The sequence below is a fragment of the Amphiprion ocellaris genome, chromosome 5, assembly GCF_022539595.1.
Source record: "Amphiprion ocellaris isolate individual 3 ecotype Okinawa chromosome 5, ASM2253959v1, whole genome shotgun sequence".
In the NCBI taxonomy this organism is placed as follows: Eukaryota; Metazoa; Chordata; class Actinopteri; family Pomacentridae; genus Amphiprion; species Amphiprion ocellaris.
In genome coordinates, this window is record NC_072770.1 from 5,462,221 (window position 1) to 5,483,900 (window position 21,680).

Here is a 21,680-nt window from a genome sequence, read left to right on the forward strand (position 1 = left end):
CATATTATTATTATTATTGTTATTATTATTATCATTATATCTATTTTTATTGCTGCTGTAAAAATGTTGCTTCTATGTAAACTATGTAAGTTTTCTCTGGGGTGGGAGCAATAAAGGATAATCTTATCTTCTTATCTTATCTTGTCTTTATACTCTAAAAAATCATATTTGGGCTGTTTGAGTTTTTACAAGTAACACTTTCATGAAATTATGTTCAATTGACATACTACGCTGAGTTAGGATAATTAGGTTTTTCTCTACTACCAAAAGTATTTCTAATTACCAGTCTTAATAATCTGAAATGGATGTTAAGATAGGGAAGGGGACTTGAAATCCTAAACTCAATGTGAAGAAGACGAACAATTTTTCACCACAGCCTGTCTGCACAAGTAGCATTCCTCCTGTCTGTGTTTTATACTAAGCATATTATTGACATTAACCAAATTTTTTTTTTAAAAAAGTAATTTTAAAAAACGAGCAATTTGAGAATATGGAATCATAAAATTTGGGACATATGTTAAATGAAAAATTACTTGAAAATGACAGTTTAAATGGTTTAAGCTGCACTTGCATATATTATAAAAGCATTTAACATGTCCTGGATGCAACTACCTTAAGTATGCAAAGCAACTAGTAAGTAAAGCTGAACAAAAACAAAAAAAGAATACAAAAAATATACACAAAAGACTTTCCACCACAGCTTGAATGATTGAATCTGGAATCTGAAATTCTGAGTTTGGGGCACTTTTGCAAGAAAAAAAACTTTTAATCAAGGTATTTTTTTCTGTCAGCTGATTAACTGTCTTGACAAACTGCTTCATCTGTAGGCCTAATTATTTATACTGTAACATGGATCATGTTTTATAAGCATTTTTTGTACTCTTTTGTATGTAACTGTATTGATTGATTGATTGAGATATTTATTTCGAATATGTAGACAAGTACCAGGTAAACAAGGAATTAACACACACATATACATACGTACATATACACATACATACAAAACAAAATCATAAAGAAGTAATATTCCATAATTCTGTGAGAAGTAAACACTTATTTAATCCCACCCCTTTTCCATAAATTATTGATTGAGAATTTCCAGTTTCCTAACTATTTATATAAAATCATAAAGAAGTAATATTCCATAATTCTGTGAGAAGTAAACACTTATTTAATCCCACCCCTTTTCCATAAATTATTGATTGAGAATTTCCAGTTTCCTAACTATTTATATAGTTCTTTACTTCTGTGAGAAGTAAACACTTATTTAATCCCACCCCTTTTCCATAAATTATTGATTGAGAATTTCCAGTTTCCTAACTATTTATATAATAAACAATTTCTGTTTGTACATGCAAGATACAGCAGTAAAGTTGTCTAACTGGTAACTAAAAGTACAATATGAGTATTTAGAAAAAGTACTCGAGAAAATGTTACCTCCCAGTACAGCCTGCGCCACATCCATGCCCCCTGCGTGTGTGTGTGTGTGTGTGTGTGTGTGTGCGTGTGCGTGTGCGTGTGCGTGTTGTGTGGTGTGTGGGTGTGTGGTGTGTGGTGTGTGGTGTGTGTGTGTGTGTGTTGTGTGGTGTGTGGTGTGTGTGTGTGTGTGTGTGTGTGTGTGTGTTGTGTGGTGTGTGGTGTGTGGTGTGTGTGTGTGTGTGTGTGTGTGTGTGTTTGATGCTGGACTCGGTCATTGGCTGTCGGGAAGGACGGGCCTCCAGCTCAGACACACCCAGCGAAAATTGCGTCAGCTAAAATATATTAACCGGAGCCCTGCTCATGTCTCCGAAGAGCAGTTTCCAGAAGCTGAACAAACTTCCAACATCTTGGAAGACTTTTCACATCCACGAGGCTGTGCGTGAAACCTGCTGGAGCTCCAAAACTAAACCGAAGCGGGAGAAAAAGAAAAAAAAACAGTCGACATCCAGCTATAGCTTTCCAACAAGAGAAACCCTCCGAAGAGTTTCTCCTGAAGAAGAAAAGAAGTGAAGTTTGACGGCATTTCAGCGGAGCAACCCTCCTAAAGATGCCCGGTTTCTGAGCGACACGCCGGCGAGGAAGTTCGTCAACTCTCAGAAGACCACAGACAAAGAAAGAGTCGAGCCAGGTCGTTGCCATGGACTCAGGGAAGGTAAGTTAGCTGTGTGCTGTCTGACCTGCTCTGGGTTCCGTGCTGTCAGTGTTGGGTTCAGGGGGTTCACTTCAGTTTAACCCTCTCAGCCTCCACATGTGGCTCCAGCTGTGATGCAGCTCCTGCTAGTACTCGCTGTTATCACTCCGCTGCTGCGCCAAATGCTGTTCCTGCCGCTCACAGTTGCATTTAAATGCAGATTTTAATCGCTTTTCATGCGCTTAATGACGTTTTCCAACAAGTTTCTGCACCCAGCATTTTTAAAAACACTATTGCGCGTTCTGCTAGCTTTTATCCGACTAACATAGCATTCATGTGAGTCCAAAAGCTCGTAAAATGAATTTAATGTCGTACATTTTACTCCTTGTATTTATTTGACGTCACGTTTCGTGGAAAGCCGGGGTGGACGCCGGTAGAGTCCCGTCTCTCTCTTGTCTTGCCTGTGTTTGGGGCTGTGACGCAGTCGTGTGTGTGTCACTGCATCTCATTGAGGCTCCAGGATGAGGGCTACGTGACAAAAGGGGCATTTCACAGCTTAGCTCCAGGGATGCGACCCCCACCTTAATACTTGAATAAGTGGATTCAGCCCCCACAATAGAGACAGGACAGCTGCATGCAATTTCTGTTTGCAAGGTAAACATTTGAGCACCAAAGCTCACCAAAATGCAAGAAATTAAGGGTTTCACACTCAAAATGTAATGAGGCTAGACCCCTAGATTTAATCCATCAAGAAAAACCTACACTTAGATGTTCAGAGGTAAAAGTGTATAATTTACTCAAGAAAAGTAGTTGCAGAGTAGCAAAAATACTCTTATGCTGAAGAATTGTATCTGGTTTCCTAAACAGACTAAAAAACTACATATTATTCAGAGCTCAAGGTGACACTGAAAAAAAAAAGACCAATAAAGCAACAATTACTCATGTGTGAAAAGCTGGCACCATCTAATGTTTGACGTTTTGCTTAAACACCTTAATTGAAATTGTTAATCAATGATCATAATAGACATAATTGACTAACAATTACTGATGCATTAAATTGTGTTATTGTGTGAGATGTCAGACAGTTAATGTGCTGTTGGGCAGTTTAATTGTTACCAACACACATTTTATAAACAGATCGAGGACAAATTATTTTTATAACTGTTTAATGTGTTCATTCTGTTCTGTTCTCAGTTTAGCAATTCAAAAATCTGAAAATAAACAACAGTGCTAATTATGAGTTCTGCTAGTCTAATAACATCTCATTTTGTGAGTTTACAGTGATCATTACCAGAAACGATACAATAAATGCATAAATACAAATACAAAAAGTGAAGTATTTTACACTCGGACTCAAGTAAATGTACTAGCAATTACTTAAAAAAAGTAAAGTAGGCTTTATGCAGAAGGATTGTGTTCCATCATTTATTTTAGGGCTACGGGTAACTTTGTAAATACATCTGATTTTCCTATCTACTGTCTACGATATTAGAAATACTCATATTTTTTTTCTGAACTTAAGGTGACAGTTTATTATATTTCATGACAAAAAGCAGTAAATCATCATATTTGAAAAGCTGACACTATCCTGTGTATGATGCTTTCCCCATCCCAAGTTGTTTACACCGCCTACTATGTAAATTTGCACATTCATGCACAATATAAGTATTTCGATTACTTTCTCTTACTAAAAACTCATTGGATTTCCTATATTTGCTGTTTATTTGAATTAGAACTCTTAATTTTCATTTGTCTTGTAACACAGTCTATTGACTTGTAGTGCTTGTTTTCTTTTTTCAATCTTTAATGATTCTCTAAAAATGTTATACTTGTCAGCATTTGCTGTAAAGCACCAAATTCCTCATGTGAAAACCCACTCAGCAATAAAACTGATTCTGATTCTTATGTTTGCCATTTTGCTTGAAAACTTTATTTAAACAATTGTATCAAAACAGCCAAATCAACCAGTTTAATTTACAGCCTCGCTTCAGCTTTCTGTATAATTAGATTATTATTTTTGCATTAATGTGTATTTAATTGTGCAGTTTTAACCAGTTAACGTGCTATTGGGCAGTTTAATATTAAACAACACATATTAAATGAAACAATCATTTCTTATTATTGTATAATCATTTAATTATTTTATCAGTTAATCAATGCAAATTTTAGAAAATAGGGAAAAATGCTCATCATTAGTTCTAAGAGTCTACTATGTTGGTTGAAATATCTCTTCTCATCATTTTGACAAATTACAATGATTAATAGAAATAAGCAGCAAAAGCTACCAAGCAAAGATATTTAAAAACCAACTCTGAAAAACATTAACTTCCTCTGTGTGGTTATGATGATCTTAAGGCGAGTTTTTTACTGATATATTACTGACTTGTTAGTTACAGACTGTGATGCTCATTGTCCAGGAAGTAAACACAACTTATCAGTGGCTTGATAATCCTGTCTCCGTCCTCGTGTGGCTTTTGGTCGCCAACTTCAGGCAGCACAATGATGCATGTACCAAAAGCAACTTCTTCCCTCTCCTACTTTCTTATTGATGTAGGACCAGCTGATTCCAGTGGAGAAGCAGAAGCCAGCTCAGTCTGACATGGTGGTCAGAAAATGTTCCCTAGCTGCCGCTGTTTTATCTCTCCACACTATTTTTCGCTTATTTATCGTGGCCTGTCAGCTGGGTGGGTTTGCTGCGGACGTGATGGGAATAGTTCTCAATGTTCCCACTCTCCACTGTGACACCGACTCAGGGCATTTCCAGAGGGAGTGAGAGCCCACTGAGGGAATACACTCTTGCCAACTCACGTTACAGCCTTGAGCCTTTCCATCCCAGCCTACTCACTCCCTCTTTGTGTTTTGTTGCTTGCAGCGGTGTTGAGCTGTTTGTGTGCGTTTGCATTTGTGCACAGGCTAATCGACATCTCGTGGTCGGGATTTTCATACCTGGCTTGTACTTAGTACTGTGTATGTGCAGATAAAGTAGGTGGAAATTTCACTGAGCGATTGAAGATCACAGGAACAACTATTGTAGCATCAGTGGGAGATTTGTGATTTGACTTTCTAAATTCAGAGAAGCCTGAACGGTCAGTGCTTGCATTGCCACAGCAGCTCTTGTTTCCGTAAGGCGTGGTCCTGTTGCTCTCACACACTACACCTGGTCAAGGTTTATGGACTGTGCATTTGTAGAAGTACAAATTTACCCAACTCTTCTTTAGTGTTCGTTCTTTTTCAGTAATTTTTGCTTACCTTTAAATGTGATTTTTTTTTTTTCAGTGCAGCTGTATTTTAATTAAACTCCTTCACAGCTTCTCTCGGAGAGCATAAATCTGAATAACAAGTTTGTTTCTTGACTTATTTGGACTTACTACTACTCTACAAAGAATAAAAGTTACTAATTGGGGGCCAAGTATACAGTTGACCTGCTCTGTTTTAAATGAAACTTTTCATTCCTGACAGCCTCAACAGCAGGTATTTTGATTGAGAGTTCAGAGCCAAAACACAGCCTCACATAGTACAGCCGTAATTGTACCGACTTAATTCCTCTCCATCTTCTGCCTTTTCAACCATCTGCCAACTCTTGCCTTTTTTTTAAACAATCCAGTAGATGTACTTTTCATCTGCATGACTGCCTCCCTTCAGTGTGTCTTATAATGTAACTGTCAGCCATGTTATAATGAGGCATAATGAGGCTTTGCTGCAAACGTTGGGATTAAGAGATCTAGGAGGGTTTTAATTGAGATGAACACGGAGGCAAGAGTGCATGTTTAATTCACTTTCTTTAGCGCACACTGTAGTCCACTGATCCCCACCTCTGGTCGCTGTTCACATAACTGTTGAACTACAGCGTCCTCCTCGTCCTCTTTTGACATCTTGTCATTTGATATTAGCTTGAGGCAACAAATCAGAACTCACTTTTAGGACTGACCCTTAAATATTTTGTCTCTCCTTTCGCTGTCCAACATCTGAAATACTTATAAATATTCACAATTGAAACAGTTTTACTTCTTAATCTAAGAATTGTAAAATGATTGCACACCTTCGCACTATACTTGTCTGTGTGCCCTGTTTAAATCTACTGGTACTGACATTTATATTGAAAATCTTTCTTTTTTACAAGTAATTTTTACAAGGAATATTGGATTTGATAATCATAGTAACTGAAAGACCACACTGACACTGAACTGTTACTGGTCACTATGAAAGAGGGAATCGCTCAGCAATCCAATTGTTGCACAAGCAGCATTAACACCCCTAAATATAAAGCTGGACTTATAAATACATTTTGTATAATCACACTGAGCAACTGAAGTTTCACTGATAGACCCCGCATTAAACTCTTTTCAGTTGTGACTAGTAGGCCTGAATGATTTATCAATTTCAAATCAAGATGTCAAGGTTGAATCAGTGCAATTAGCAAATTGCAAAGGTTGCAGTTTAGTCTATATTTTATGCATTGTGTCTGAACCTGGATTTAAACTGTCACATCAATGGTTTTACAAATTACAAATTTATGCCATCTTCCATGTGTAACAGCATTTCATAGTATCTCATGTGGCAACCCTCTGTCGCAATTTTTTAAATATATTACACAGTGAATATTGGACTGAACCTTGACTTTAAAAAGTAGAGATTGCAAATTAAGTAGAATATCTGTCAGAAAAATTGCTGTTAGATATTTTCCACAAATTGTTCAGGTCTGGGGCACACAAGGACACTCAGTCTTTCTGTGTGTTATATCATGTCATTCTACTGTGATTAAATAAAGATAATAATAACCAGGAGAACCAGTAAACATTGCAAGGCATGCATAGTATTAAAAATAAATTTAAAACAATAAATTGTCATCATGACATTTTTTATTCCCCAAATTATTGCAGCAAATAGGGATAGTTCCCCCTGCTTTAGCTGCACTAGGAAGAATCTGACCAGTGTAAACCTGCCAAAGTATTTATTACCAGAAGTGCAGTTTGTCATCATTTCACTTAATTTTGATAAATTACCTAATAACCACACTGACTGCATAAAAGGTGTTATAATATAACTGATAGCATTCAAGCATTTTATGCACTGATCAGGTATAGTATTAGGGCTGTAACTTTAATAATTTGAACATTACAAGCATCTTTCGTCTGCTCATTCGTGTATGGCATACTGTCAAAACTAAAACATTGAACAACATTTGTTTGGAAATCGTCCTCATAGACCAGGATGTGCTGTGAGGCTAAGGAGGCTTTAGGAGGAGGACACATATTGGATTCCCCTCACTTTTGTAAGCTGAGACTCATGAAGTGACGTTTGGAGGGACGGGATAGTAGCAGCGTAGGCCACCACCTCCAGTCTGACTCACAGTGACAAGAGAGACAACTCAGATGCTTCTGCTTTTATTTATTCAAAACAGTATTTCCAAGGAATCCTTTCTGAGTTCGGCCATGAAGAGTCACACACTGAGTAGTGTTACAGTAAAACTACAGTGTGGAGAGCCACCAAATGACGTGACAATAGGCAGGATGTTTATAACCTGGGAGAGGCTTGTAGAGGTTATCAAGAGGAGAAACTTAGATCATTGATTACTGATGAAATATGTCTCTTTTATAATAATACAGCCTCCTCCACTCCTGCTGGCTTGAAAGTGACCTTGTTGGTTGTTTTTGGGATATTTTAGTTTAAGAATGCTGCAACTCAGAAATTGAAAACTACAGAAACTGTAACAAACTGGTGGTAGTAATCATTTCATTTAAGTACTTGTGCTTTAACCTGGTGTTTCTGTGTAAGCCTACTTTATAATTCTCCTCTATTACATTTCAGAGGAAAATATTTTATTTTTTACTATTCTACATGCATGTGACAGTCATAGGTACTTAGCAGTTTGCAGAGTACGACTGGAATTCAGTAATTTCTTGCTTTACAAGTATTTTAAACGTGTTTTAATTTAATTAAAGTGACATTTTAATGCTTTGTTTAATTGGTGCTTCTTGTCAAATGGAGGATCAATATACTTACTTTTCTTTTACATACTTCTTCCACATATCCATTTACATTTTACAGAACTATGAATATTATAATATCTTTTTTAAAAGTACTGTTACAACTACGATACCTAATGAAAACCTCGTTGTTACTTATACTCTAAGCAGGTCATGGTGGTGTTTGCAGCACTCTTGGATTTCCTGTTGATATTCTTTTTGTAGCCAAACCTCATTTTCTTTAAAGATTTAGTTTACTTCTGTTTGGAAGAATTAACTTCAGCCCTGTGTGAGCTGGGTTTGTTTGTCAGTTACTTCTTAGGGTTACTGTGTTTAATCATTAGTGGATATATTTAACTGAGCAAAGAGTCAAACTGAGCTGTAAAACAGGTTTAGCAAGAGAAGATTAAAGATTGTGTTTTGTGGTTGTTGAATCTCGTCCATTTTATGTTTAAGTATGTCTTGGATGATGGATGAGGCTTGATTCAAGTATAAATAGTAAAACTGTGGTTTATATTATCTGTTGCGGTTGCACATATCCGAATTTGGAGAAACCTGCTCTTCTACTTTATTTCCTCATTATGCATTGTTACCATTAATCCAGTGAATGTGCCTATGGTTTGTCTCCATGACTGAGAAAAAGAATAGCATGGCTGAATGTGAGTTGATGTATAAATGTTGGCACAAATTAAACACTTCCAAACTCCCGGTTTACCAGTCCTGCTTTGTATCAACCTTAAGCCAGCAGTGCTGTGGCTCTAAGCAACCATAGCTTCCAACAACAGTGTTTGATTGTTTACCACAGCCATGACTAGGCACACATTTCCTGGAGTCATGCTTCACATGCAAAGAGGGAATATTTGCATAGCTGGATGTAGGAAGCATTTAAATAAAATACATTTCTGGGAGGAGGGAAGGGCTACTACTTTAATCTTAGCACATACATTGGCATGTTTTGCAGCTAATTGCCAGTTGTAGATCACTTGCTAATCCATCACAAAACACAGAAACTCCCTTTAGAATTGTAAACACAACTGAAAGCCTGGGTGTTAACTGAAGTTAGAGAAGAGGTGGACCGGTCACCTGAGGCGGCTTGAAAGTTATGATCATAAAATAGTTGTTTTGGGTGTGACTTCATTGTTAGCCCAGAGAGGAAGTCCTGTATTATGCTGCTCTTCTCGTTCCTGGACGCGAGGAACAATAATAATGCCATCTACTTCATTATGTTGCCATTTAGTAGAATAAGTTTTGCAGGCGTGTTGAGTTTAAATGATTCAGTTTACATGTGATCAGTTAAAAACCAATAACTACTGATTTAGAACTCATGGATCACATCTAATTTTAAATAAAAAATCTGCATATTTAAACCATTTTAAAACAATATTTACTATATGTTGGGCTACAACTCATTGGCTTGTTCAAACAGTACGTGTATGCTGAGGCTAGGTTGAAGGGGATGTAGGTTAAAGGTAAAGAGAAGTTTTGGATTTTACTCAACCTCACTCTACTTCTCCCACTTGGCACAGCTGTTTGCAGCTGGATTCAAACATCCACATTTAAGGGAGGGTTTTTTTTGTAAATAACTTCAGCTATTCTCAAAGGAGGAGGGACCCAAACAAACCACAGTGATGACTTTTCCCACAAGAGTTCACTGTTTATAGTATAAATCAGCTGATGGTTCACTGAAAACTCGTGCAGCTTCTTGTTCAGAATGACATCGGCTCCTTTAAGACCCCAGCAGCCAACGCTGAAAAGAGCGAGTGTACATGTGTTTACATTCTGTTCCTAAACAGTCCCAATATGGACTTGATGACCCTCGTTACAAGAGATCCTATTGGCTCAGAGGTGGAGGCGGGGCTTTAGGTGTCTTTAACTGGCCCTTTTTTTCCCCCATTGAACAGGGCTGGATCGACTACCTCAAAAAACCCCACAGAAGTTGTTTTTTTCTTCCTCATCTTCCTGCTTTCCTCCCTCTGCATCATGGGGAAGGAACTGTGGGCCACATATAAACAATTATAGACCAACCCAGGCGACTTGTTTCACAAAAAATATTGCTATTTCAAAATGGCTTGCAGCACTTTGGTGATATTACAGAGGAGCATGCAGAGTCCCTCCATAGTCCTTTTAATGAAACCTGGTGGGGCTGGTTTTTCATCTTTTTTTCCTTCTTTGAAAAGCTTTATTAAAATTCCTGACAATCAGCCTGAGGGTTTAAGTGAAACTTTGAAAAAGAATGCATGCTCCAAGTGGCCACAGTTTGTCCCATCAGCTCTGTGAAACATTCAAGCTTCTTTCAGCTCATTATTTTGGTCTTACAAGAATTTTAAGATTTACCTGATGTTTCCCCCAAGCTGTACAGCAAAAAAATCCTTAAAATGCTCACTATATTAATCAAACGGACATAAATAAGCTCCAAATGAATGATAATGTTGCCTCATTACTCCTAGACAGGTGGATAGGCAAGTGTTTGCTACCAAGTTCAGTGGATCAACAAAGAGCGGTTCACTGGATCTTAATCTGCAATCTTTGAGTCTGGAATCATGTTATTTGACAAATAGTTATACAGATAGGTAATAAGGTAATGATTGTTTAGTAAGTTAAACAAATATTCTTATCATTACAATTTCTTTAAGTGTACTGATAACTGTCAAAAAGCTTTTAGCACACAATCCTTGGCCACTTTTCTGTTACATCTACACACACTATAGAAAAATCTGCACATTTTGGTCACTTACAGTTTTCAGTTGTTGTTAGCCTTGTCAGGGAAGTGCTAATTGAACTATATTTACTGTTGTTGTGGTTACTGGTGCTATTGTATGACATTCATTACATGGATGCAAACACCCTGTTGAGGACTGGCCAGACTGGTTGGAGCTGACAGAAGTCTTCAGATAACCACCTTTTACAACTCCAACCTTGGAGCAGATATATCATCAGAAGTCCAGTCTTGTCAGCAAAGAACCAAAATCTGAGGCTGAAGTGGTCACAGACTCACCAAACCTGGACAAATGAAGACTGAACAAACAGCCTGGTTGGGTGAATCTCACTTTCTAAGGAATTTGGCATCAACAGCATGAATCCATGGATCCAAACTGCCTTGTGTCAACAGTGCAGGCTGCTGGTCGTGGTGGTGGTGGTGTAGTGGTGTATGGGAATGTTTTCTTGGTACACTTTGGGCCATTTAATACCCGTCAGTCATAGTTTTAAGGCCTCAACATATCTGAGTATTGCTGACCATATGTGTCCCTGCATGGCCACAGTTTACCATTTTCTGATTATACCATGACAATTCACAATGGTACAAAGCAAAAGTCATCTAAAACTGCTTTCAATGAGGTCAGTGGACGTAAGTGGCCTCCCTAGTCACTAAATCTCAATCCAGTAGAACACCTGTGGAATGTGGTCCAACAGGAAATTTGCAGCAGTAAGTAGGGTACCTTAAGCATGGCGTTCCTAATACAGTACATAGAGAATGCACATTGAAATATGTTTCTAAGAGTCTCTACTCTCATGTTTGTAAATGTAGTGAGCAAACAATAAGGATCACAAATCACATCTGCAAAATTCTGTCATCCAGCTCCACTCGTTTTTGTTTGAAACTCTGAAAATTGAGCAAGACAGGCAGAGTGGAAGTGAGACCTCAGCACTTCCGTGTCACCATCAGTGGGTAGATTGCTCTGCTTTCTGTGACCTTTTCATGTCCAAGAAACTTGTTTTCTTACATCATATTTTTATTTTATGATCGGTCTACAAGTCGAGAGTGTTTGGTCTCTTCATTTGAGCTGCCTAACTGTCTGGGCATTAAAGATGGCCGATGGAGTCTGTCCCTGCTTCTGCTCCAAGCTGGAGCTGAGCAAAAAAAAAGACTACGCTGACATGGAAAAGACTATGTCATCTGTTCCAACAGTACTAGTCATTCGTGGTTTAGTATTTAAAAATGCTGCACGTGATGAAAAGGAATAGATTTGGAGATTAAGCCCAGTCCACCTGTACCTGCACCTGGTCTTGCTTATCAGTGTAAAGGGTGACTGTATGTTGGTGTTTTGGTCACGGCTTGTTAATTTTTTTCCCCCAAATGGCCAAATGTCATTTGTTGTATGTTGAAAAACATAGTACAAGTTAATATATTAATGTTAGTGTAACAGAATCACTTTAGACATAATTTGCATCACTGTATTACTTTCTTGCTCAGGGACACATCAACAAGATGAATCTCATGTCTTGTGTAGATCAATGGATTTAAGGTACTTATCGTGCTGTTGGTTTGTGCCTGTTCTTACTCAGTTCAACAGGTTAAATTATAAAAATAATTGAAACTAGGCAGTTCTTGCAACGCTATGTTGCATTTCTGCTCGTTCTTTTCTGAGACTGAAAAGAAAAGGCTTTGAGGTGACATCTACCCTCGTGAAGGCCGGGTCTGTTGTTGCCATAATATCAGGAAGCGATCTGGTGTGATTCATTCTGGCAAAGGATTGGTGTGAATCATGAGACTTAAGGAAGTACTTTAATCACCAGACAAGGTGGAAATGGTAAACAACTATTCTGCTGTTTGCTTTGCTCTAAATTTAATCTGAAGAACTTGCAGCACATATAAAATGTGATGTATGTGCTTTCAGGTTGTATATCATTAAAGTATTGCTACATGTAAAGGTAGAAATTACAGTGGTTTGGATGTACGACTTCAAAAAGGTAGATGGTAGCTTGAGGCTGCTGTTTCCCTGTCTGAGAGAAGGAAATAGACAGCGACATACTCTGCGCTGGTTTATTAACTTTTTGGTATGAGGAAAATCTCTACTAATCTACTAGGCTCTTGTGAGATCAGGCCAGAAATGAACTCTGTAATAACAGGAACAGGAACACAGACAATAACATCAGTAAACCTGGATCTAAACTGGATCTCTTTCAAGAAACAGATTTATTCAGTTATCCGGATAACTGGAAACCCCCTCAGACCTGAAAACATGCACTGATTGTAAAAAGACATGATCTGTGGCTTCTCAATAATAGTAAATATAGTTTATAGGTGACCTCCTAGTTTTTATTTCCTTACACTATTGTGCCATTTTGTATCTAAGAATGAGTCTTAATAATTTTTGATACTGTTATGTACTTGTTCAATAGTCCTATGATTAACACACCTCTAGTTGTCCATTTTGATATCACATAATTAACAGTTTATTCAACAGATGGAGTTAAAAAATGTATCTTCAAACTATTTGTTCTTTGTTTGTCTGGATCCTGTCCCTTCAGGTGTCATAAGGCATCTTTTTTTATGTGCAGTCTAATTTCATCGTGTTGCATAATGTGCACCTAGCGTCTTCATGGTATTTATAACATATATTTTTAACAGTGCCGTCTTGTGCATAATAATAAATCTGCAGTGAAGATAAAATTAGAGGCTGGCCAAGCTGGACATTTCTTTAAGGTAGATATTTGCATTGGCTGAAGGACAACCGCACAAAATAGAAAGAAGACACAGTCAGAGATGCAGTATAAATAAATTCCATTTTCATTTGTAAACTGATATGAGTAGATGTTTATGACGATGTAAAACTTGTCAGGTGATACAGCTGTCATTTGCTCCCATCCCAGCTCTTGGACAGATGCATTTGTTTTGTCCACATTGTAAAATGGTGAATAACTGGTCAAACTGGTCTTTTCACTGACAACACTCCCTCTACTGTCTGTTCTCTTGCAGCAAATAACGTTCCCGTTGCTGTTGAGTGTTGGGGCGGCTGTGATTGGTTCCCTGCAGTTTGGCTACAACACAGGTGTCATCAATGCCCCTCAAAAAGTGAGTTATACTCTTCTGTTCATTCTTGGTACAACTAATCCACTATGATGCAACAACTATTGAGAAAATGTATATTGTTTGACTTTTGTTTTCAGAAGGTGTTGGTTCAATGTTATTGTTATCTTGAAGGATGAAGTAATACAACTACAGCCTCCAAAATTACATAATAACCATGTCTGCATACATGTTGTTCAAAGACTATTTTTAAGAAGATTTTAAGACTTGTTGTGACCAATCAAGATGCAATATTGCAACATCTGCAGTACATAAATACTGTCATTCATACAGTAAAACATTTTGCCATCCTGGTCCCAGAACAGGCTGTTCACTCTCACAGGACAGAGAAGGGAGGGTGGGGGTTAAGAGGTGAAGTAATAATAGCTGCATTCAGGCCTTGCAGGTCCAAGGACATCTGTATTAACAGACTGTGCAAAAAAGAGTGTCTGTGCCCAAAAATGGACACAGACACTGACCAGATTGAGAAAAGCTAGACAATGAACTTTCGCAGAAATGAAATGTAGGAGGCAGACAGTCGCCTGTCCCCGTAACAAAACAGAGTAATAGAAAAGATGCTCCCATGCCCCCTGAGGAGTTACTTTACAGTAGGTTTTATTAACAGCCAGGTACAGCAAAGAAATTCATTTCCTGTGGAATGTCTACATCGTGTAAATAACTACGGTCTGCTCAGTTTGTGTTGGTCTGAACACAATATGTGGATACAGAGTTGTCTCTCCACAGACCAGACCTCTGCTTTTTGTGTTTACCTTTCATATGTGAAGAGGCCTCAGACTGCTGAAGGCTGACTGTCACAGTGATCTACAGTTACAGCTGTTTGTGGTGAGGACAGCCTCATTCTCACCTGAACTGCTCACTATCATCACACTGTCAAAGCTTTCCTGGACTTCAAAATGAAGGACCCCTTATGAATGAGAGCAGCTTTTATCAGTTACCTGTAGAAAGCAGAGATAAACAAGATAGATTCCTATGATATGTATGATTTTTTTAAAAAAGGAAGAAAAACAAAACAGAAATGAGCATGAATTCTAACAGAAAAAAGTATGGATTAAAGATATGATCTCTCTATGATTACTTAAATTAACTAGTAAAGAATTTGGGTTATCTAATATCAAAGACAGATATACCACAGTTTTCAGAGTGCAAAATGAATCAACAGTCCAAAACTATTTGGTCTAAACTGACATTAAACAGAGAAAAGTGCCAATTCTTCTAAATGAGAATGTGAGTGAAAGTTTGGCATTTTTAGCTTAAATATTGCTTCGATAATCAGATTATTGATTTAGCTTTACTGCTGAACAGTGCAGCTTAGCAAGTCTGTCCCTGCTGAAACGTAATCAAGCATATTTCACATTATGTAATCCTGTATTTTGCCTCAGGAACACTATAGCTGCTGCTGTTGTACAGATTTTTGTCCATAATAACAGCTGCACGTGTTCAGCTTCACACTCAGCCTTGTGAGTGGTTCAGTGAGGGGCTGCGGATTGAGAGGGAGGCGGTGAATATGTGGTCTTTAACACACTGGGCTAGTGTGAACCTGTCCTCTGAACTCTTTATCCCCTTCTGAATACCCAGCCTGGGTCTCTGACACACACAAGCGCACACTCACTGACACGCTCCGGTTTAAGCAATATCACATGCAAATAGCTCAGAAGAAAAAGTTACACAACACAGGCTCTTAATGCTTTGTTATAATGACCTCTGAGGATATAACTTGACAAAACAAACTTTTAAATAGCAGTAGCACTTAAGATTATCACCAGCACCTCTTTTCCGCTGTTCTTCTGTGCATGATAAAGGCTGCGGTGATGTCGCTGCTGCCTGTGACGCAGACCTTGTGCTGTGTTGCAGCGTCTCTGATTAGATTACACTCTTTTCAACGGCCTTGCTCTAGTAGTCCTGTCATTTAGGAACATCTTTGGTGCATAATGTTAGAGCCTCATTTTATTTATCTGTGAAGCCTTTTTGATCATGTCAACTACTAGGTTGCTCCTCATGAAACAGTACATTTATATACAACTCACATATATCACAGGAGTGATGGTTGCTGGCAATGGGCCTCTGTACCCCTATGTAGATATTCCATTAAAAAGCAGCCATTTCCAACTTGAATAGTTATTTACCACATTAACAATGTCTAGACTGTATTTCTGATTCATTTAATGCTATCTTCATTGAAAAAAAATGCTTTTCTTTCAAAATAAGGATATTTCTAAGTGACTGCAAGCTTTTGAACGATAGCTGATGTATTCCAGAATATTTCTGGACCTACACTCAAGAACTTTTTGTGAAAAAAAAGGGTCCTCCGAGTTGGAGAAACTGCCATTTGTTCAGTGTTGACGAAATTTTATTTCCACACTGAGCATGCTGAACACAGTTCTTACCTTGACAATCTGGTCACCAGCCAGCTCCAGCACCACTGACAAGCTGACAGCATGAATAGACAGCTTGTTTCATTGTGTAGTTAGAGCCAGCTGGTGGTTTGTTCTGTGTAGTCAATTGAGAGTAAGACTGTGGAGAGAACACAAAACAATTATGTAACTTTCACTTCAAGGTCTGTCATGTAAGTATTCATCTACCAGTTGAAGTTAGTACAGATAGCACATTGTCCCCATTGTCCTATAAGGTCCTGTTATATCTGTGTTTAAAGTTACACCATTAAAGTCTGAAAGATATTGGTTGTAGCAATGAATCCACAGAGTTATCAGCTGAATCTGCAGCTTTTCTTTAGACTTACAGAGCTCATTCTTTCTGACGACAGTTTTCCTGCTTGGTTTCACCTGCTATGCTCACATAAAGATGTTCTTGGCCACAGCAGGCAGATGTTTTCAGTGACAAAGCTCTAAAAACCCAATGTGAACCATCTGCCAAGCACCAAACGGGGAACAAGCAAAGTTAGCAAGTAGCTGGAGAAACTAACAGACCGAAAACAGCCTAAAGAGAGTGAATAATAGATGAAAAGGACACAGTAAGTCCTTTTCATCTATTATTAACTCTTTTTAGGCTAGAAATGTGACTCCAAATGGACAATGATGCTGCTCCCTAAATGCAGGATGAGCAAGTCAACAACTGTCTGCTAACAAGTTCACCATAACAACTGAAAAGGTGATGGTCAACCCAGCCACAGGTTTGCACATGTGCAGTATACACAGTTTGATTTCAGTTGAGGGCTTGGGTTACATATTCTTTGGCTTTCTCTTCCCTTGTTTTTCACTATGCATAATACATAAAATTTTTTAAAAGGTGATACAGTGTCCACAGCCTGCTTTCACTGCATGTAAGTAGCAATAAAAATGCAAGTTTAATTAAAATCATTAAAAACATAAATATGCCTAAAATATCAAAGGTATATATCTATAGTGGATTAAAATATGGAGTTAAATATTTGTCATTTTAAATATGTATGTACCTAAGGACAGTAGCTGAGTGAATATACTGAAGTACATTCTGCTGCTGTTTGCACACATACAAACTGAGAGATCAGTTCTTCTAAATAAAGCATGTTTGGAAGGGTACATGCGATGGGATGAAGGTCAGAGGTACAGTGCGGCATATGATAACATACTTGTGATATCACCAAGTGAGGTCTTGTGAGTGTAAGTTGATAGTGAGTATGACCCAAGCTCTGCATTAACAGTGTCAGCATGTCATTCTATATGTATCCATCCACTGTAGGAAAGCTTCTGACAAGTCCGCATGCCATCTCTGAGCTCCAGGACATAAAGATCTCTGGCACTGAGTTAACTGTCAAGTGTTTCCGAATAAATATGGGCAATCTTACACTGTCGCAAAGACGCATGAGAGAACCAGCTAACGTCCAGTAGTGATGGTGTTGGTTGGGGTCAGAGACATACTGGGGAAGTCACAGAGTTGTGGGAGGTTGCAGACAGGGTGTTGACCTTTTCTGAATCATGTGTGAATTGTCATTGTGACACACATACACAGACGCAGGCGTTGCTATTTCAGCCCTGTCACCAACTCTCCTGGGCGTGTTTGTCAACAGTGGACTGAGGTGTGACGCAGGGTGGGAGGGGAAAAGAAACTTGACACTCCGTCATGACTGTCCAGCTTCCTGGTTGTCCACAAAGTGCAATGATTGTACAGTGCTGCCATCAGCTGGTCACACAGGAAGAGCTCAGCTAACACCATGTGTGGACCTGACTTGACTAAATAGCACTGTTACAATAAAGACTCTGTTTCTCAGCTGGAATTGCAGTTGTGTGTAATCATGAGAACATGATCTCATTTGCAATCTGGTGAAAAAAGCTATTTGCAAAGTGGTTTACCACATTTTTCCTGAAATTTTTTGTGCAATAACAACAAAATGTGTTTCCTTCGTACAGATTATTGAGAACTTCATCAATGGCACGTGGCATGACCGTTACAACGAGGAGATCACTAAAAACTCCCTCACAGCTATCTGGTCCATCTCTGTCTCTATTTTCTCTGTGGGTGGCATCTTTGGTTCCTTCTCTGTCGGACTCTTTGTCAACCGCTTGGGAAGGTAAGCAATAAACATAATAACATAATCTAAATGAAGTAGAAATTTTCTCTTTAAAAGTGGTTGTTATAGCTTAACGTGACACATGCTGCCTTAAATATGTTGTTTCTCATAGAATTTTTTTTTTTTTTTTTTTTTTTTTTTTTTTTTTTATTGACTTTATTTATGAATTTTGGCAGCGTGTGAAATTGGATCAATACAAAATGCAAAATGTTTACAGCTGCACATTTTCAGTCCCCAACATTTAAGACAGGTACACGAACAAATATGTAAAAATATAACATCATAAAAAGCATGGTACAAACAGAAACACACATACAAAAAAAAAAAAAACAAAAAAAAAAAACAACTTAAGTCGGTTTGTTTTTCAGCAGTTAAGTAATGACATTTAGAGCTGTGGTTGGATGAAAATACTATGGAATGGTGTACATTTTATAAGTATCAATGTAGTTCAAAAAGGGTTGCCATGTTTTGTTAAACTTGGTTAATGAACCACTCAGCGTGCATCTTATTTTCTCTAGATGTAAAAACCTCATAACATCACTGATCCACTGGTCATGGGTTGGAGGACTTTCCTGTTTCCATCTCAAGAGTATAAGGCGTGGCGCAAGTAAAGAAGTGAAGGCAATTGCATTTGAGTGGACTTTAGACATAGACATGTCAGGGGGTATGACTCCAAAAAGTGCAGTCAGGGCAGATCGAGGAAGAGTAATTTTAAATACAACGGATAAAGTATTAAAGATGGATGTCCAGTAATTATTGAGACTTGAACATGTCCAGAAGGTGTGTAGAAGTGAACCTATATCTGATTTGCAGCGATTACAAGTTGGGTCAATATTTGAGTAAAATTTGGATAATTTTTCCTTGGAATTGTGTAAGCGATGGAGAACCTTAAATTGGATGAGTCCATGTCTAGCACAAATGGAGGATGAATGTACTCTGTGCAGCATCGAAGTCCAGAGGTCATCTGATATAGTGATTTCTAAATCTTCCTCCCAGTGTGATTTTAATATAGACATTGAAGGAGATTGAGAATCTAACAATAAACTATATATATCCCTAATCACCCCTTTCTTATTTACATCAATATCCAGAATATTATCCAAAGTTGTTATTTCTGGTAAGTTAGGAAAGGTATTAAATCTACTATTTATAAAATGACGTATTTGCATATAACGGAAGTAATGTGTACGGGGTATATTAAACTGTTCAGTTAATTGGGAGAATGAAGCAAAAACACCATCAATAAATAAGTCTTTTAAAGTGCGCAATCCATTGTTACTCCAAATCCTAAATGATGAATCAGTTAGAGAGGGTGGAAACGTGTGATTTGAGCACAAAGGGGCTTTTCTAGATATGGTTTGTAAACCAAATTTCTTTCTACATTGCACCCAGATTTTTAAAGAATTACAAAGAACAAGATTACATTTATAAGGGTTCAAGTCTAAAGGAAGCGCTGAACACAACAATGCAGGCAAAGATGACCTTCCACAATTAGATGATTCTATATGTACCCAAGAGGGAGCCTCGAATGTTAAACCACCAGTCCAGTAGAGCATATTGCGAATATTGGCTGCCCAATAATAAAGTTGAAAGCTTGGTAAAGCTAATCCACCTACTGGTCTAAGTCTTTGCATAAAACCTTTACGTATACGAGGAGATTTACCGTTCCAAATGAATGTTGAAATAACTTTATCCACAGCAGTAAAGAACCTTTTTGGTAAGTACAGTGGAATACATTGGAACAAATATAAGTACTTTGGTAATATATTCATTTTTACAGAATTGATTCGGCCAATCAACGACAGCGGGAGATTATTCCATCTCTCCAAATCTGTTTTTGTTTTTTCAAAAAGAGGTGCAAAGTTGTCCTCATAGAGTAATTTATATCGACTAGTTACATTGATACCCAAGTAGGTTAAATTATCTGATTTGACTTTAAATTGAAAGTTAGCAAATGAAATACTCTTTGCCTTGGTGTTTATCTTAAGCAACTCACTCTTAGGCATGTTTATCTTATAACCCGATATCCTTCCAAAGTTATCAAAAGTGGCAAGGGCATGAGGAAGAGAGACAAGTGGATCAGACACATACATCAAGAGGTCGTCGGCATACAGCGAAAGTTTATGCTCAAAGCCCGCTCTAATTATGCCTTTAACATTTTTATCTGTCCTTAACTTAATAGCTAGAGGCTCTATAGATAAAGCAAAAAGAAGGGGGGAAAGGGGGCATCCCTGTCTTGTGCCACGGTGGAGTGGGAAATAAGGAGAATAAAGAGAATTTGTCCTAATTCGAGCTAAGGGAGAAGAATAGAGTAGTTGCACCCAAGAAATAAATTTGGGTCCAAAACCGAATCTATTAAGACTATAGAACAAGTAGTCCCACTCCACCCGATCAAACGCCTTTTCAGCATCAAGTGATAAAGCTGTTTCTGGAACCGGGGTTGATTGTGTGTATAGTATGTTAAAAAAGCAGCGCAAGTTAAATAAACCATGCCTGCCCTTAATGAACCCAGTTTGATCAGAAGCAATCAAGGAAGGTAAATGCCTTTCAAGTCGTAGAGCAAGAGTTTTTGACAAAATTTTAAAATCTACATTTAACAATGATATGGGACGATACGAAGAGCAATCTAATGGATCCTTGTTTGGTTTTAGTATAACCGCTATATTTGCATGTCGTAGCGTGGGGGGAAGGCATCCAGCATTAAGAGATTCTATAAACATGTCCCTTAGTAAGGGAGCAAGGCTATCCTTAAAAGTCTTAAAAAATTCTACCGGGAATCCATCGGGTCCTGGCGACTTCCCTCCCTGCATCGAGGTAATAGCTGACTTGATTTCTTCAATAGAGATGCTCTCATCCAACTGGTCCCTAAAAGCTTGATTTAAAGTTGGTAGAGATAAATTGTCAAAGAAATGATCAAATAGCTGGGATGAATGTAAAGATTCAGACTGGTAAAGTTTTGAATAGAATGCCTGAAAGGTCTCGTTAATTTTTTTAGAATCAGTAGTAACATCACCTTGAGTTCTAATTTTTAATATATATTGTGTAGCTTCTGATTTACGCAATTGGTGTGCCAAAATCTTAGATGCCCTTTCCCCATGCTCATACCATAACCTTCTGGACTTGAAAATCATCCGCTCCGCATGCTGTGTAGAAATCAAATTGAATTCAGTTTGTAGAACCATTCTTTGTTTAAATAGATCTGGGGATGGATTAATGGAGTGCTGATCATCTAACTGTTTAATTAAAGCAGTCAATTCAGTTAAGCGTTTTTGTTTCTGTCTCTTGCTGTGG

General features: G+C 38.0%; 1 protein-coding gene across 1 annotated transcript in view; it reads left to right on the forward strand.

Moving 5' to 3' along the window:
• Positions 1-1,760: 1,760 nt before the first annotated feature.
• slc2a1b (solute carrier family 2 member 1b) overlaps positions 1,761-21,680 on the forward strand; it is a 28,581-nt gene continuing 8,661 nt past the window's right edge. The window contains exons 1-3 of the mRNA XM_023287582.3: positions 1,761-2,131; positions 13,775-13,870; positions 18,229-18,389. Coding sequence (XP_023143350.2) covers positions 2,117-2,131; positions 13,775-13,870; positions 18,229-18,389 — 272 coding nt within the window. The 5' untranslated portion in view covers positions 1,761-2,116. The remainder of the gene's footprint in view (positions 2,132-13,774; positions 13,871-18,228; positions 18,390-21,680) is intronic.